At 37.1% G+C, this 16,954-nt stretch overlaps 1 protein-coding gene across 3 annotated transcripts in view; it reads right to left on the bottom strand.

The window, feature by feature from the left end:
- Positions 1-1,106: 1,106 nt before the first annotated feature.
- The window catches only part of igf2bp3 (insulin-like growth factor 2 mRNA binding protein 3), a 30,557-nt gene continuing 14,709 nt past the window's right edge, over positions 1,107-16,954 (bottom strand). For 2 of the 3 annotated variants that reach the window (XM_083543305.1, XM_083543307.1), the window contains exons 11-15: positions 13,019-13,135; positions 9,073-9,147; positions 3,664-3,795; positions 3,073-3,186; positions 1,107-2,923 (exon numbers count right to left, since the gene is read on the bottom strand). In XM_083543305.1, coding sequence (XP_083399431.1) covers positions 2,828-2,923; positions 3,073-3,186; positions 3,664-3,795; positions 9,073-9,147; positions 13,019-13,135 — 534 coding nt within the window. In that variant the 3' untranslated portion in view covers positions 1,107-2,827. The remainder of the gene's footprint in view (positions 2,924-3,072; positions 3,187-3,663; positions 3,796-9,072; positions 9,148-13,018; positions 13,136-16,954) is intronic. The other variant, XM_083543306.1, reaches the window with a different exon arrangement.

The raw sequence follows: 16,954 nt of genomic DNA, 5'->3' as shown, positions 1-16,954 counted from the left end.
ATCCAGAAATCACAATATATGATTTTAAAACTATTTATTTGTAAACTATTTACCAAAATTCCTTCACAGCGCTGTAACAGACTCGTTATTGCAAATGCTTGACTGCAGTTGTTTCTGCTAAGGGTGGCCTAACCAGGTATTAGGTTTAGGGGGCAAACACTTTTTCACACAGGGCCATGTGATTTTGGATTTTGTTTTCCCTTAATAATAAAAACCTTTATTTAAAAACTGCATGTTGTGTTCACTTGTGTTATCTTTTACTACTAATAAAATTAGATTGATTTGAAACATTAAAGTGCAAAAAAAAAAAAAAATCAGGAATGGGGGCCAACACTTTCACACCACTGTATGCGTGATGGGCAGGTGTCCACGTACATTTGGCAATATAGCATAACTGTATGAAAGTACATACTTTGTTTAAAACTAGATACTCGTTTGATCCAAGTTTCTGGACACTACACAATGTTTAAATTTATTTTAAACTATGGTTTAACAGACAAGTAAAACAGAACTTTGTGTACACGCACAAGTCACACAAGCAGTTTTTTATAAACATGACTAATTTTTTTTAGAGGCAATTGAAAAATGGAAGTGTGTGAAGGGACAAGTCACACAAGCAGTTTTTTATGAACATGACTATTTATTAATTTTTTTTTTTTTAGAGGCAATTGAAAAATGGAAGTGTGTGAAGGGACAAGCACAGTCAGAGGGGTTGTGACTCATGCTGAATTTGGACCACTTTCTGTAAACTCCACATCACATTCCCACTGAAATATTACACCACACAACACAGCCAAGAAATCGTATACAAGAATAAATGGTAGCCTCATAAGTATTGAGGAAAATAATTCATTCATGTAATTTATAAATAAGAGGGCAAGTCAATTTTAAAGAATAAGAAATCAAAACCAAAAAACTTCTGGGTTATGATCAAACTCAGAATAAACAATGGGTTGCTATATCTATGCATGAAAAAGCCCATCAAAACCAAGAAACAGAAAAAGCAACACAATGAGGATTTAAATCAGTAATCAGATCACAATGCAGTCAAAATAAGGTGGGGGAGGGGGTTACTCACTTGTCATGATTTATATATAATGTTCTTGTTTTCAAATAAACAGCATTTGCAGGTAAGGAAAGGAAACTTAGAATCGAACGTAAATTAAAAAAAAAAAATAATATGCCTCTAATTCAAATGTGTCCAAGAGGTAGATAACCTGTGTGTGTGTGTGTGTGGGGGGGGGGGGGAGACTAAAATAAACACACACAAAACAAATAACCACCACATGTGCCTCCCCGGTGAGCACAAGGCACAACACACCAAGCCAAAGCAGAACAAATGCCCCAAGGGGGGATTCCATGTACCGCTACAGAGTTCTTTATGTAGTGAGAGGCACAAGCTTCAACACCACCCACTCTTGACTCCGCTGAGGTAGACAATATTACTAGCGTGGAAGCATAAATAATGCTCTATTACCACAATCATATTTACATTTGCATGAAATAAAGAAACTCAAATTTTCCTCCATATTTCTTCCAAAAAGTGTGTTATTTTTTCTTGCATTTTTAAACTGGGAAAAAAAATGTTATCTATTTCTTCATTACTGCTGCCTATAAAGTTGCACCCACTGGAATTGTAACATCAAAAGCATTTGAAACTTCTGAAAATCTTCAATATGCAGAGACGGACACTCGATACAGATGTTTGCAGTGTGGAAAAGTGTAATGAAGTGAAATGTAATGAAAGCCATCAAAGAAATATCGAAACAAAGGCTTGGGATAGATTTTTTTTTTTTTTTTTTTTTTAATCTGGTCTGTGATAATTTGATGAAGGCACAGGACAGCAGGACTTAACATGATCCCTGAAGCAAATCCCTGAACAGTTTATATGTCTGGAGAAAATGTACATGCCAAAAGGGCATTACAATAATTGCTAAACTAAATGGCATTGCTGCGGTATGTATTGTTGGTATGTTTTTTTTGGTGTTCGTCTTTTTTGATGTTTCCAGAGAACGGTGGCTCTTCTGCAACACTGAAGTGTTTTACAATATTCCTATCTGTAAACCTTAAGCCCGCAAACCTCACTTGTGCAGACATCCTTCTGTACACTTATTAGCTGTCTGCATTAAAACAAAAGTGGGGCTTAAGGGTCTTGTGGTAACAGCAGACTTACCTTTTCTTAAAAAAATAAAAATGTTCAAGAACTATAAGGTTTTATAAAGTATACAAAATTAACAAAGCAAAACACTAAAAAAAAAAAAATACATTTTTTTTTTTCTTCCCCTGAGGTACTCTAGCCTGAGGTAGATCAGTAAAAATGCATATTAACTTAGTTTTCTTGGCTAACACCAATCAACACTTCCTGTAATAATTAGTGACCGTGTTGCTCTGCCACATTCTATATTTCATCTTGTATCTACAATAATTCTCTTTATAAAATGCATCTGAATTTATAAAATGCCATCAACAATACTGGGACAAAATCTCTGACCATGGCATATCTCATCCCATACCCAGCTTTTAGAAACCCACCTCTACCCAGGAAAGTAAGGCTCAGCCAATAAAAAAAAAAAAAAAGGAGAGGTAAAAGGAGAAAAAAACCCCATGAAAAATATAGTTATTGTGCCGTTACCACACTGGCAGTGAAGGGGTGACTATTTTTCAAAAATGCGTTTTCCCCTGTTTAGAACTAAATATATTCTCATAGAAACGGCAGGAGATGGGTGGGGTAAAAAAAAAAAAAAAAGAAAAAAAAAGTAGGTGGGGTAAACTCCAGAGATAGGCACATCTGATATCCGGCACTCATCATCACCATGCACTGGGTGAATTATTTCCTCCGTGGTCCAGAAGCCCCAGTAGGTAAGGCTTTGGGTTGCTGTCGCCTCACCTGTGAGAGGATCTCCTGAATCTTTCGCTGAGCCAGCTGCAAAAGAAGATGCACACCCATCAATGATCCACACATGTAAGCAAAATAAAAGATTTTCTGCAACAAAATTTATGTATTCTTCTTTATATTGATATTACTTTGGCTCCAGTTGCACCAGTTTAGATGTAGTTTCTGGAATTGATTACCTGACTTGCATAAAAGTGGCCAGAAATCTTCACTACCACTTGGTCATTTTCATCCGGTATCTGATCACGGGGGACAACAACCTCTGCACTAGTTAGGTTCTGTAGCTCATTCACCTAAACACAAATGTGACCATTTTAAATGCAATTGCTTCTTGATCTCAAGTTACTAAAATTTTTTTTTTTTTTTTTTTTTTTTTTTTTTTTTTTTTTTTTTTTTTTTTTTTAAGTTAAATGTGGTATCTATTAGTGTTTATCAATCAATCATGGCAAAATCTGAATATTTTTGTGAACAAATGGTCAAGTCTATAAATGCAAATCACTCTTTATTCATTAAACTTACAGATGCATGAAAATACAACTAATGCAAAAAACCTAATCACCTCGTGTTAGTGAGTGAGGAGACACTAACCCTTATTTTTAAAATCTATGTCCAACAATCCAAATAGGCATTAAACCACATTTGAATATCATAGTGATATTGATGCCTTCGTTAAAAATTTATAAAAAAGAAAAATACAAAAAGAGACAAATGTAAAGCCTCATGTACTATTAAATATAGAAACATTCTACAATCATAAATGGGTCCATTACCGTTTTGCCCCCTTTACCAATGACCCTGCCAGCAGCAAATGATGGCACTTTAATGTGAGCTTCTAGTTTGACCTCTTCCTTTGGCCCAAAAAAGTTCTCTTCCTTCAGCTTCCCAAAGATACGTCCCTGAGCCTGAGATAAAAATAGACAAACATTTTAAACACTTGCATCAAAGGTTTGTCATTCTTCAATTTTTACATACACACACACACACACACCCCCCTATCCATCTATCCATCCATCCATTTATACACACACACACACAAGTCTCAATAAATTACATGATTAAAAAGTTGATTTAACCAAGACATTATGGTTGCACAAGCCAGTGCACTCTTCGTGCCGGTCCCAAGCCTGGATAAATGGGGAGGGTTGCGTTAGGAAGGGCATCCAGAATAAAAACCATGTGCCAAATCAAATGTGCAGATCATGAATCAAAAATTCATACCGGATTGGTCAAGGCCCGGGTTACCAACGACCACCAAAAGGTATTGTTTGCCAACATTGTACCGTTGGAAATTGGGCTACTGTTGGCCAAAGGAGGAGAATAAGGATGACGTCTACAGATACAGCAAGAAAAGGAGAAGTGTAGGTGAAGAGAGTTTCTGATAGGGTAATTAATGTGAAGCTGGACGTTGAAGGGGAGATTATAAATGTCCTCAGTGCTTATGCTCCACAAGTGGGTTGTGAGATGGAGGAGAAGGAATATTCTGGAGTTAAATAAAGTGGTAGATGGTGTACCTAAGAAAAAGATTAGTGATTGGGGTAGACTTTAATGGGTATGTAGGTGGTGATGAGGTGATTGGTAGGTATGGCCCTAAGGAGAGAAATGTGGAAGGGCAGAGAGTGGTAGACTTTGCTAAAAGGATGGAAATGGCAGTAGTAAATACTTTGGTTTAGAAGAAGGAGGATCATAGGGTGATATATGAGAGGAACGTGCACACAGGTGGACTATGTTCTATGTAGGAGATGCAACCTAAAGGAGATTGGAGACTGTAAGGTGTTGGCAGGGAATAAATGTAGCTAAACAGCATTGGATGGTGGTCTGTAGAATGGTTTTAGATGTAAAGAAGAAGAGGAGGAGAGTGAGGACTAAAAGAAGAATAAGATTGTGGAAACTGAAAGAGGAAGACTGTAGTGTGAGGTTCAAGGAAAAGGTCAGACAGGGGCTCGGTGGTGCTGAAGAGCTACTGGATGAGGTTCTGCAACTACTGCAGAAGAGATAAGGGAGACAGCTAGAAAGGTACTTGGTGTGACATCTGGGTATAGAAAGGAAGACTGACATGGTGGTAGAATAAGAAATTACAGGAAAGCATAAAAAAAGAAAGAGGTTGGCAAAACAGAATTGGGATCGACAGAGATGAGAAACGAAGGCAGGACTACTAGGAGATGCAGCAGCAGATAAAGAGGGATGTGGCGAAAGCAAAATAAAATGCATATGAGGAGCTGTTTGAGAAATTGGACAATAAGGAAGGACACCAATTGACCAGGCAGAGGGACCAAGCTGGATGTTCGAGCAATAAAGAATAGAGATTGAAATGTGTTGACTAGTGAGGAGAGTATGTTGAGAAGGTGGAGGGAGTATTTTGAGCAGCTGATGAACGAGGAAAGTGAGAGAGAGAGAAGGGTGGATGATGTGAAGATAATGAAGCAAGAAGTGGATAGGATTAGTAAGGAGGAAGTGAGAGCAGCGAGGACAGGTGTGTCAGAAGTATGTGAGCGTGGTGAGGACAGTGTGACAGCATTGTGTAGTGGGAACGACAGACTGGTTTAAGGTGGAGGTTGGACTGCATCAAGGATCGGCTCTGAGCCCTTTTCTGTGATGGCCAGGTTAAAGAACGAGGTCAGACAGAAGTCTCTGTGGACTATGATGTTTGTGGATATCGTTATTTGTGGGGAGAGTGGGGAGCAGGTTGAAAAGAGCCTGGAGAGGTGGAGGTATGTGCTGGAGAGAAGAGGCATGAAAGTCAGAAGACAGACAGTACATGCGTGTGAATGAGAGGAAGGGCAGTGGAGGGGTGCGGCTGCAGGGATAAGAGGTGGAGAAGTTCAGGTACCGGAGGTCAACAGTGCAAAGTAATGGAGAGTGTGTTAGAGAAGTTAAGAAAAGTGTGCAGGTGGAAAAGAGTGATAGCAAGAGTAATTTGTGATAGAAGGGTATCTGCAAGAGTGAAAGGGAAAGTTTATAGGACTGTGGTGAGACCTCCTAATTTGTATGGTTTAGAGACCATGGCATTGAGTAAAAGACAGGAGGTGGAGCTGGGGGTAGCAGAGCTGAAGATGTTGAGGTTTTCATTGGGAGTGACAACGATGGACAGGATTAGAAAAGAGTTCATCATCATGTAAAAATAAGTACTGTGAACAATTGTATGTATTACATAATGACAACCATCTAATTTTTATCAGTTTTTTAATTAGGCAAATACAACTTCATATGAACACATGAAATTATATGCTTTTATTTTATGCAAATTTGTCTTACATTAGAGCAGTTAAAATTTGGTGCTTTGAGTACAATACTGTAATATAACTGATCACTTAATTTTCAACATGTCACCTCATGGCAAAGAACGTGCTGCCAGCATTGCTTTAGAGGTTGGAAGAAGTGGAAGGTCCACTTGTCAGTGCTTAGACCATACACCACACACACAGCAACAAATCGGTTTGAATGGCGCTCATCCCAGAAGGAAGCCTCTTCTGAAGCTGGCTCACAAGAACGTGCACAAACCGCTTGACGAGCCAACCTGTCCAAGAGCAGGAATTACTGGAACCATATCCTGTGGTCTGATAAGACAAGACAATTGCTTGACGCAGATTGTGTCCAGACCGGAACACCTTTGAGCCCCCTGTGGGGCATCCTCAAGCAGAAGGTAGAGAAGTTCCATGTGTAACAACCAGCAGCTCTATGAAGTCACAAAGAGGATCCCAGCAACAACCTGTGTAACAGTGGTGCCCCCACAAAATATATATTTCACTTGTACTCACTTTTGTTGCCAGCTATTGCCAGCTTTAAGAATACTGGCTGCATATTGGGTTATTTTCAAGAGACAGTAAATCTGTACTGCTATACAAGCTGCACATTGACTAATATATCCAAGTTTCATTTCTATAGTATTGTCCCTTGAGAAGATATACTAAAACGGTTGCCAAAATGTGAGGGGTGTATAATTTTGTGATATAAATTGGGTGTAACAGTACACATTTGTACCAAACCTTTTCGGTATAGGGCTTTCGGTTCAGCACGCATTTCCCCCCCTCACGAACGTATTAAGTGGCGGACTGCAAGTTTGTTTAGTCTCTGCCTTACACAAAACATTACCCAAAAGGTGTGGTTCATGATAATACAGCCGCCTGCTAAAAAGGCAGACGACAGTACAGGGTCAACCGGCAGCAGGAAAAGGTATCCATCCAAGGCATGGAAGCATTTTATATTAAACTCAGGCAAAACTGTACCTGCAAGTTGTGTGGAATAGAAGTACCACAGTGATGCACGGGTACGTGAAAAACGTGGTGTTACGGATCTGCACAACGAAGACTGGTGATGCGCTATGGCAACCCCTAATGGGAGAAGCCAAAAAAAGGAAGAAGAATCAAGCCTGTTAGCTTGCTGCATTTCGCTGTTCTCAGTGGTAGGCCATCAAGGCCTTCTTTGCTGGCCTAAACAATATCAGAAGCACAGACCTACATTTACAACCTAAATTCAAATATTTGTTCCATGAAAGTGTAGTAAATTTTCTTCAACAGATTCTCTTCATTTTGCAGCATTTCTCTTGGCTGCACTGCTTCCAGTACTTGTATGTTTCAGATTTCAGCCTCTATGTGCTGCCATGCCAATCTAATCTGCCAGAGCCTTCACAATCAGTAGTGCTGGCTGTTGTGTCTTAGACTATATTAGCAATGGGTCCGTTTCCTTAACCAATTAGATTTCAAAATCGCCTTACAGGGCCACCATTCTTCTGTCTTCTGATTGGTCAGTCAAAGGGAAACTGTTACAGCCAAGTTTGAGTAGCAAAACATGTCTGTAGCGCTCTGCACACATTAGTACATCCGAGTTAGTCTTTTTTACACCCACAGTGGCTGACCAAGAAAGATAAAATGATTTGGTCTCAGACATTGTTAAAAATCAATTTTCAAGAGAAGCTACACATCATGAGAAGAGGTCGGCCAACCCCGAAAGCTAGCTTGCTTGTCTCAGCCCAGGAAAGGGTTTGTTTACCACTTCCAGACCAGTGAATACGAGCGGTACCACTGGCTTAAAGCCTCTGAGGAGCAGTGCAAATTAGGAGTCTGCATCTCTGGTAAATAGGTTGTATTTTATTTAAGTTTTTAATGTTTTTTTTGTCATGTTATTAGACAAAAATTTATTCTCAACTGCTCCAGATGATGTAGGTGCACAGTTGCAGTTGTAGTGTAGAGGTTTGAAGCTTGCTTTAGTAAAATGGTATTCACCCTCCAGATATGAAATGCCCTTCTCTGTAATGCTACGTGTTATATTACGTTTTTGTATTGTATTGATGGTTTCTATAATTGCGATGTGATGGTGGGTGTATTAAGAGGTGGATTAAGTCGGGTAAGTCCCCACTGAAGGCCTAGGTATCAAATGCACAGCCCGCCACTGTTCTATTATTTATTTATTTTTTTTAAATAACATTTGTCTACTATAACAGTAATTTATCAAACATGGTTTACAGTCGGTTTACTACATGCAGATGCTTGTTTTTGTTTGCATATTTAATTTAATCTTGTATAATAATTAAATGATATACATAAATTAATTATATATTCTAGATGCTTACATCTTCAAATTCAGATTGTGTTTAAGAATTGTTAAAAAAAAAAAAAAAGCAATGCATTATATTTTATATTGATTTTAAGCATAGTTGTCAACTTGCTATCTGCAAAATACAATACAAATGATTTACACAAATTGCTTCACCTTGAATACTCAAATGATCATTTTCTTTGTTTTTTACAGAAATGAAAAACTATGCATGGGGAAATTTGTTCAAAGAAGAAATACCCCATATACTCAACAACCACAATAAGCTTTAAAATATATAAATTGAAAGATACTCGCTATGTGGCTTTTGGATTTTTAAGTACATTTTATACATGAATACCCCGGATTAGAGTATTACAATAAGCAAAACATCTAATTGAATTTTATTTATTTATTTTTTAATCCTCTGCTTGGGGTGGGTTGTCCGACTTTTCGATCATCAAAATGATATGCCTATCACTCCAATTAAACACTATGACCATTGAGTGAGATCAGTTTCATACAAATTCTTTAAAATGTAAACAACCCAAACATTGACTAAAGATTTGCTATGAACAATGTCCTACTACACTGAATTTTTGTGGGTAACAGTACAACAATTTGAGTTTTATCTGATCCAATTCTAGTACCTTGAATTGGGCCTCTGGTGGTCCAGAAATAATGACCATCCTCTGCTTGGCATCCATTCCATCAGCAGGGGCAATCTACACAGAGGAATTAAGAAGAAAATGAAAATGCAACACATCCCACAATTCTAGAAAAGTTAGGATGCTCTGGCCGGGGTGGGGGGTTTATTATTTGTTTTTTGGGGAAAAATTTATTCGATGTTTAGTGTTACTAAAAAGAAACAGTTGGAAGAACATTTTGCAACTAATTAATACAAATAGTGGAACAACTTAAGAATAATGTTTAACAAAATTGCAAAGACTATGAATCTCATTATCTACAACGCATATCATAGGACAAGGGTGAAAATCGGTATTAAATGCACATGTTCCTCAGCCCCCAAGTGTCACTGTATTTTAAAAAAATTAAATCAGTATCACTGCATGAGTTCAGAAACCCCTCCAGAAATCATTGTCTGGAAAATATCAGAGTCAACTCGGAGTTGTAACACTCATGGATTTCCAGAGACAATTGTTTGACAATCACACAATTTACAGGGGCTGAATTCAAAGAATTCTTAGCACTTAATGCAATTCAGCACAGGCGCATCACAACATACTGGCTTCACTGGAATGGCGAGGTCGAAAGACAGAACACTGTGCCAAGCCATACAAGCAGCTCATTTCGATAAAGATTGGCATAGGGAAAGTACACATTTTGCTGGCCTATCGCTCCACTCCACATTCTGTTACTGGTTGCAGCCCTGGGGAGTTATTTGGCAATCGCCAGCCTTGTACTAAGCTGCCAGAGGTGAGCAGTAGTGTTTTGTTTACAGAGGGTGGTGATGCAGTGAGATTTTGTGAAAAAGGAAAAGGGTAGAATAGACATGGATGATGCCTCTGGATGGGACCAGACCAGGTGGCTAAAGAGTCATCTAGACATGTGCCCTGAGAAAATCTGTAAATAGGCCTGGAAGAAGCACGAGTCAACCTCTTGCACTGAAGGATTATATGATGGGGTGTTGCCATTAAAGGGCAAAATAATCCCTGGCACTATCTGGGTGGCAGAGTAGTCTACCCCTGGCCACCAAAGGAATCCGTTATGTTTTATTTATTGGACTTTAGGAAGTTCTTGCATGGATGTTTAAGGTGCAAAATAAAATAGTTTTATTTAAATTTATTAACATTTATTGTTTTAAAGAATTAACATTATTTTTTTTTAGATGCTACAAATACAGTACCATATTTTTCGGGCTATAAGCCGCTACTTTTTTCCCCACGTTTTGAAGTCCGCGGCTTAAACAATGAAGCGACTAATTTATGGATTTTTCCTGGGTTTTTCCCTATTTCACAAACTTCAAGCCAAAAAACTGAGCGACATAATAGACAATGAAATTTCCAAATGGAAACAAAAAAAAAAAAAAAAAACCCTGTGTTCTGAGCTGCACGGCATCAGGAGAAAAACTTCCACCGTTGGCGCACGACGATGATCAAAAAAAAACTCCCCAGAGAAATACAGTGGTACGAGTCCTACGAGTTTAATTTGTTCCGTGGTCGAACACATCTCAATTTGCTCGCACATCAAATCAGTTTTCCATATTGAAAATACTTAAAATGGCATTAATCCGTTCCAACCCTCAAAATGAATCCCTGTTTTTATGTTTCACGTTATTAAATTGGAAAATACATTTCTAAATAACAAATCTAATAAATCTTATCGTATAAAAACATGATAAAAAGAGTATGTAAAGATACAATAAGGTTTTATTCAGTGTATTTTCCATGGAGATGAGACGACTTGAGCTAACGAAAACGCCGGTGTGTGTGTGTGTGTGGAGGGGGGGCTAGAGGCGATAAACGGAGGCAGAGGAAAACTCGTTTTTTACCATCACTCCTGTACACTACGTATCCCTAAAGTTTAAAATTTTTACTTTTTCTTCTTTGCTTATCTTAATTTGAGACACAATCTTCGCTTTCTGGCTTCGCCATCTAGCAGCGGCGTCTCAAGCTCGGACCTCAATTTTTTTGCTCGCGTTAAAAAAAAAAAAAAAAGAGTGACCGCTCGTACCTCGAAAAACTCGTACATTAATGCACTCGTAGGTCAAGGTACCACTGTAGTTGTGAAAGGAAGGAGAAAGACAGTGAACAATAACTTACTTGGTCAGCTACTGTTTAGATACAAGCCGTTGTAAAGCGTTGAGTCTGGGTCAAGGGAGAGCTCACAAACTCCAGTTGCAACAGAAATCATAAGCACAGACAGGTTTCCAAAACTCGTGCTTTTTAATTTTTCTTGGCAACAGCATTATGGGTTAGTCAAAGAAATGAGCATCAGAAAATAAAGGACATAATCCTCGGACTCCACACGCAGTAATACTGGAAGAATGCAGTGACATGCTATTCCCAAAATACCGCTATGCTCCTAATAGAAGCGCAACATATTGCATTTAGTGTCTTTCGTTAAAGCCTGTGTAAAGTTCATTAGTTTCAATTATAGACAGGTCCGGCTTATTTATGTTAAAAATAAAATCTTTGTCAAATTCAGTGGGTGCGGCTTATATAAGTCCGGAAATTACGGTATATTGCCTGGGGGCAAAAATGTTTTTGCTTGTGTTATGTTCAAGTCAATTAGTAAATGAATTAATGGTATTTTGGATTAAATTAAAAAAAAAAAAAAAAAAAAGGATTTTTTATATAAAAACTTTAAATAATCATGAACGAAGACCACTTATTTGATTTCATGCAAACAATTTGTACAAAAAGTGTAGAGCTCACTGCCATGTTTAATAATGATAAGTAACTGTGTAGCTATAAGAAAACCATCCATCATTAATAAGTTTCGAGTTGCTAGAGAGCATAAATATTGTACTCTGGAGCAATGGACAAAAGTCATGTGACAAATCTTTTCCAGATCTGTCAGGATAAAAGGAGAGACATATGAAGTGATGCACCAATCATGCTTACCATACAAGCCTATGGGGCAGTGTTTCAATCCAGGGATTCTTCAGTCAATCAGGTCTAGGTTCAGCAACGTTGCATCACAAATACCATGTTATACCAGAATATACTGAATGACCAGGTTTATACAACAGATTTTTTCCTGCCCTGATGGCATGGGCCTATTCCAAGATTTATTTATTGGGCTTAAAAGAATGGGTCGGAGAACATGAGATCATTTTTGTACAAGGATTGGCCACAACAGAGTCCAGACCTTAAACCCACAGAGATTCTTTGGAACGTGCTGGAGAAGAGTTTACTTTGCAGTTCAACTCTCCAGTCAATGCAAGATCGTGGCAAGAAATTAATGCAACTTGAGGGAAAAACTAATCTGACTAGCCATAAGATTATCAAGATGCCAAGGCAAATGCCTGCTATAACTAAAGCAAAAAGTAGTCTAATGAAATATTAGTGTGTGACTTTCAGAGGTGGAAATAGGAACAAAATATTCTACAAGTAAAAAGTAGTTACTTTAATTACATTTTACTTAAGGTAAAGTTACCAGTCTAAAAATCTCAAATGTAAAATTTTATTTATTTATTTTTTTAAACAGCAGGGGTGATGTGTGGGATTCTAGTGCATTCAAAAGGGTCAAGCCGATATAAATCTCAATCTAGTTGTTTCTAAATGAAGAAACACCTTTACAAATTAAACTGAACAACTTTCGATTCGATGGCATTTTGCTTTCAGCTGGGCCTGCACCTCTGGCATCTGTTTGTCTCTTCCATCTCCATCTTTCTTTGAACTTTGTCATTTCAACCATATATAGCTACATAACAGAACACTTTGTATGCATGTTTCTGTGTGTGCGTAAAAATAAATAAATGTAAGTTTTTTTCTTTTAGGGTTGCAACAGTACACGTATTGAAACTTTCCAGTACTTTTTTACAACAGTTAATTGGTGCCATATACACACAATATATATAAAAATAAATGTATGGTGTGGTGGAGGGAGGGATTATTATCAATCACCTACTTTTATTGATGCACCAGCAAAACGGCTGAGCTGTTTTATATGCTGGCCCTGCTTCCCAATGATGGCTCCAACAGCCAGTGCTGGTATAAAGAGATGCACCATCTCAGACTCAGGCTGCTGTGAACACAAAGTGACTGTACATACTTTAATTTGCAAAAAGGAATAAAATTGCTACATGTCCCAAGTCTAGTACATTTCAGCTTCAAATATTGTGCAAATAGTTTATAAGCACAACTGTGAATAATGTTTTTAAAGTTGAGCAAAGCAAACTCGCATGACTGATAGCATGCTGATGCTTTACAACCAGTCCTTCATATTCAATGCATAAACTTTGAATTACAATGTTATAAAGCATCTCATTATGCAATCAAGTCTACATCACAAGTTTTTTTTCCCCACACATGCAAATCTCCAGGTAATATAAAAGTATTTTAATAGTTCAGGTGCAGATATTTAGGGCCTTCCCTAAACATGAGATCACCTACATAAAAAAAAGAGGGGAAGAAAAATTAAATAATAAATCAAGCAATTGCTTTGTCCAACTTTAATCACATACATGAAAAATACAATCCAAATTGCGCAAAATAAAACTGGAATGCAGTGTACAATATAAATAAATACAAACTGCAATGATTAACACATTTGTAGGATTTGCCATTTACAATAGAACATTTAAATTGAGGACGAAAGGGGATTAAGGGGAAATCTCAATTTCAATAAAAGTTGGGATAGGGCAATGCTCACAACAGAGTATCACCACATCTTTAAACAGTCCTTATATGCAGAGGTGGAAAAAGTAATGATTCTACTCAAGTAAAAGTGGAAATTGAGTTAACTGCGAGTCATGCACCTTCACAAAAAAAAAAAAAAAAAAAAAAAAACTGATTATTCTCCTATGAGGTCACTTATGATGAGAGAAAAATAAAATGTAGCTTCAGAATAGACACATTGCTTTAAATGGACATTACATACTTTGGTTGAGAATGCAATCAGTTATATAGTAATGTTCAAATATTATACATCAGCATAGCTACTCTAAAATATAACACTTCATTTCAGATAATTATTTTCAGTGGCATGGTTTAAATGAGCTAGCATAATTGTGCAGTTTCAAATTTCAATTAGTCTGAAAACAGAACCGTTTCACACTTTGCTTCAGTCTATTTTAAATGAGTTTGACCCAAAGAAGACTGCAACCTTTCTGAAATCACTTTTACGTGTGCCTTCATATTTGCATGATTGAGCTCCAACCTGCCACCTTTGTGGAGGACACAGCAAAATGTGTTAAATTTCTTTTTTTGTGTTTGTGAACCTATGCAGATTACATTACAACCGGTACGATTCTGTAATGGAAGGGCCCAAATGCCACAGGCACCAAATATTATGAATATTCTGATATGTACTGTAGGTGTGTTACAGTCATCAAAATTTTGTGCAACATTATTCTAAAATAATTTTTATACCCAATCATGTTACTGACCTGTTAAATCCTCCAGCTGTTTAGTGCAACGTCTCAAAGTTGGACGGGTAAATAAAAGTTTGTCTAAAAACAATCAAGTTCAATATTTTTTTTCCTTTAAATATTACATTTCCTCAGTTTAAATGTTTGTTCTATAGTGAATAAAAATGGATTTATTATGTTTGCAAATCACTGCATTTTATTTTTATTTACATTTTACACATTGTTTCAACAGTTTTGGAACTGGGGTTGTACACAAATACTGATCCTTTTTTTCTTTTTTTTTTAGTGTAACATGAGGGTGAAAGCAGCCAACAGCCATGCGATGCAATGCGTTTTGGGGACTTGCAAAAAGGGGCAAGATACTGCTCGAGGACCAAAATGCCACGTTCACTCACGTTCATAATGAAACCTGTTTTTGCTACATTTGAAAAAAAAGGTATGAATAATTCCGACCATTTCTCACCAGGTTTTTTTTTTTTTTTTTTAAAGCCAATCGGGCAGCGGCGCCCCCTGTGTAGTACAAGAAAGCGTTACATATTGAAAATAAAATACACTCAAAATAATCACATGAGATAAAACTAAGACTCCGAATCCCTGGAGAGAACAATGTCCAACAAATCAGCTCTGGAGGAGACGGAACAAGACCGATGAAGCAGAGGAGCCTCGTTTATACACCAACAGCTTCAAACTTCAGACCAACAACATGGTTACCGGTAGATGCACCAGAAATGTTGGTGGTTTACGAGAAATAAACTAAATAAGGCCTAATTAGAATTAAAACTGTCATTTTCTTTGACCTGAATCCCATAGAAGCCTGATTGTCAAAGTTTTCAAAGTTTGAGATCATTTCAAACTAAAACCACGAAAAACAGTACAGTGCAAAGTAATTTAAAATTAATGTTTATTTTTTGTTGGATTTGTATTTTTATGTAATATGGCAATTAAACGGGTTTAGTTTCCACAGATATTCTTGTATGTAATTTCAGGATGGAAATATTTTTTATAAAAAGGAAACTCTTGCATATCCAGTATTGCATGTTAAAGAAAAAGTACTTATCCAATTACTCAATGATTATTGGAATAATCGGCAGAATACTTGATTACTAACATTATCAATAGCTACACATAGCCCTTAACACAATCACACCACAGCACTCCATCACAAATGGGTACAACTACTCAGTGTTCAAACACTTATTTGCCAACATTAGACTAATCTTGCAATTTAGTGCATAACCCCATTTTCAAAAAAAAGATGAGGGATTTTGTGCAAAATGTAAATTATAAAAAAAGAATGGAGATTTTCAAAATTCATAAACCTAAACTTTATTCAAACAAAAGTATTTAAAAGGCTGTAAAAGAAACAGGAAATTTTTTTTAAATAACATTCAATTCCTTTTTATTTGTATAGCACTTTTAACAATGAACATTGTCTCAAAGCAGCTTTACACCGATAATGTGGTGATTAAAAGTGAATATGTTCTTTATAAGTAAGTTTGTCCCTGATGAGCAAGCCAGTGGCGACATGAGCATTCATTGGCAACAGATCAATAACATGACCAAGTTTAAAAAGAGTATCTAAAGGAAGCAGAGCCTCTGTATTTTTGGAGGTTTCTCACTTTATTTCAATATCTAAACATAGTTTGCCAGGTCATACACCAATACAGGTTCGTCACACAAAAAATAAAGCCATATGTAAATATTCAGAAACATTGCACTCTTCTCTGGGCCAAAGCTAATTTAAAATGGACTGAATCAAAGTGGAAAACTGTTCTGTGGTGTGAGACTTTCAAAATTGAAACCATGAACACAGACGACCTGACTCAAGAGGAGAGGGACCATCTGGCTTTTTATCAGTGCTAAGTTCAAATGCCTGCATCTCTGATGGTATGAGGGTGCATTAGTGTATACAGAATAGAGAGCTTTCACATCTGAAAAGGTGCCATCAATGCTAAAAGGTATATAAAAGGTTTTAAAGCAACATGTGTCCCATCCAGACATTTTTCAGGGAAGGCCTTGCCTATTTCAGCACAAAAATGCTGAAACTCATACTGCATCTATTACAACAGCATGGACTCATAGTTGTAGAGTATGTGTACTGAACTGGCCTGCATATAGTCAGGTCTTTTAACATTAACGCATTATGAAACAAAAAATACAACGACAACCCAGGACTGGAAAGCTAAAATCCTGTATCACACAAATGGGTCAATATCTCCCCCCCCCCCCAAAAAAAATGTTGGTAGTAAAAAAACTAGTTTGATAAGTGGTAAACAAAGTCCTGTCCCAAATGTGGCAGCTATCAAAATCAATTAATCATTTAAAATTTTCATTTGTGCATTATTGTAAATAGAATATGGGTTTATGGTATTTGCAAATCCCTGTTTATTTACATTTTATACAGAATCCAAACTTTCTTAAAATTCACATTTTATATGAAAATACAGTGTCAGTCACCAAGACTAACATCGACT

The sequence above is a fragment of the Silurus aristotelis genome (genome assembly GCF_946808225.1).
Source record: "Silurus aristotelis genome assembly, chromosome: 6".
In the NCBI taxonomy this organism is placed as follows: domain Eukaryota; kingdom Metazoa; phylum Chordata; class Actinopteri; order Siluriformes; family Siluridae; genus Silurus; species Silurus aristotelis.
This window is presented reverse-complemented; position numbering and strand designations above follow the sequence as displayed.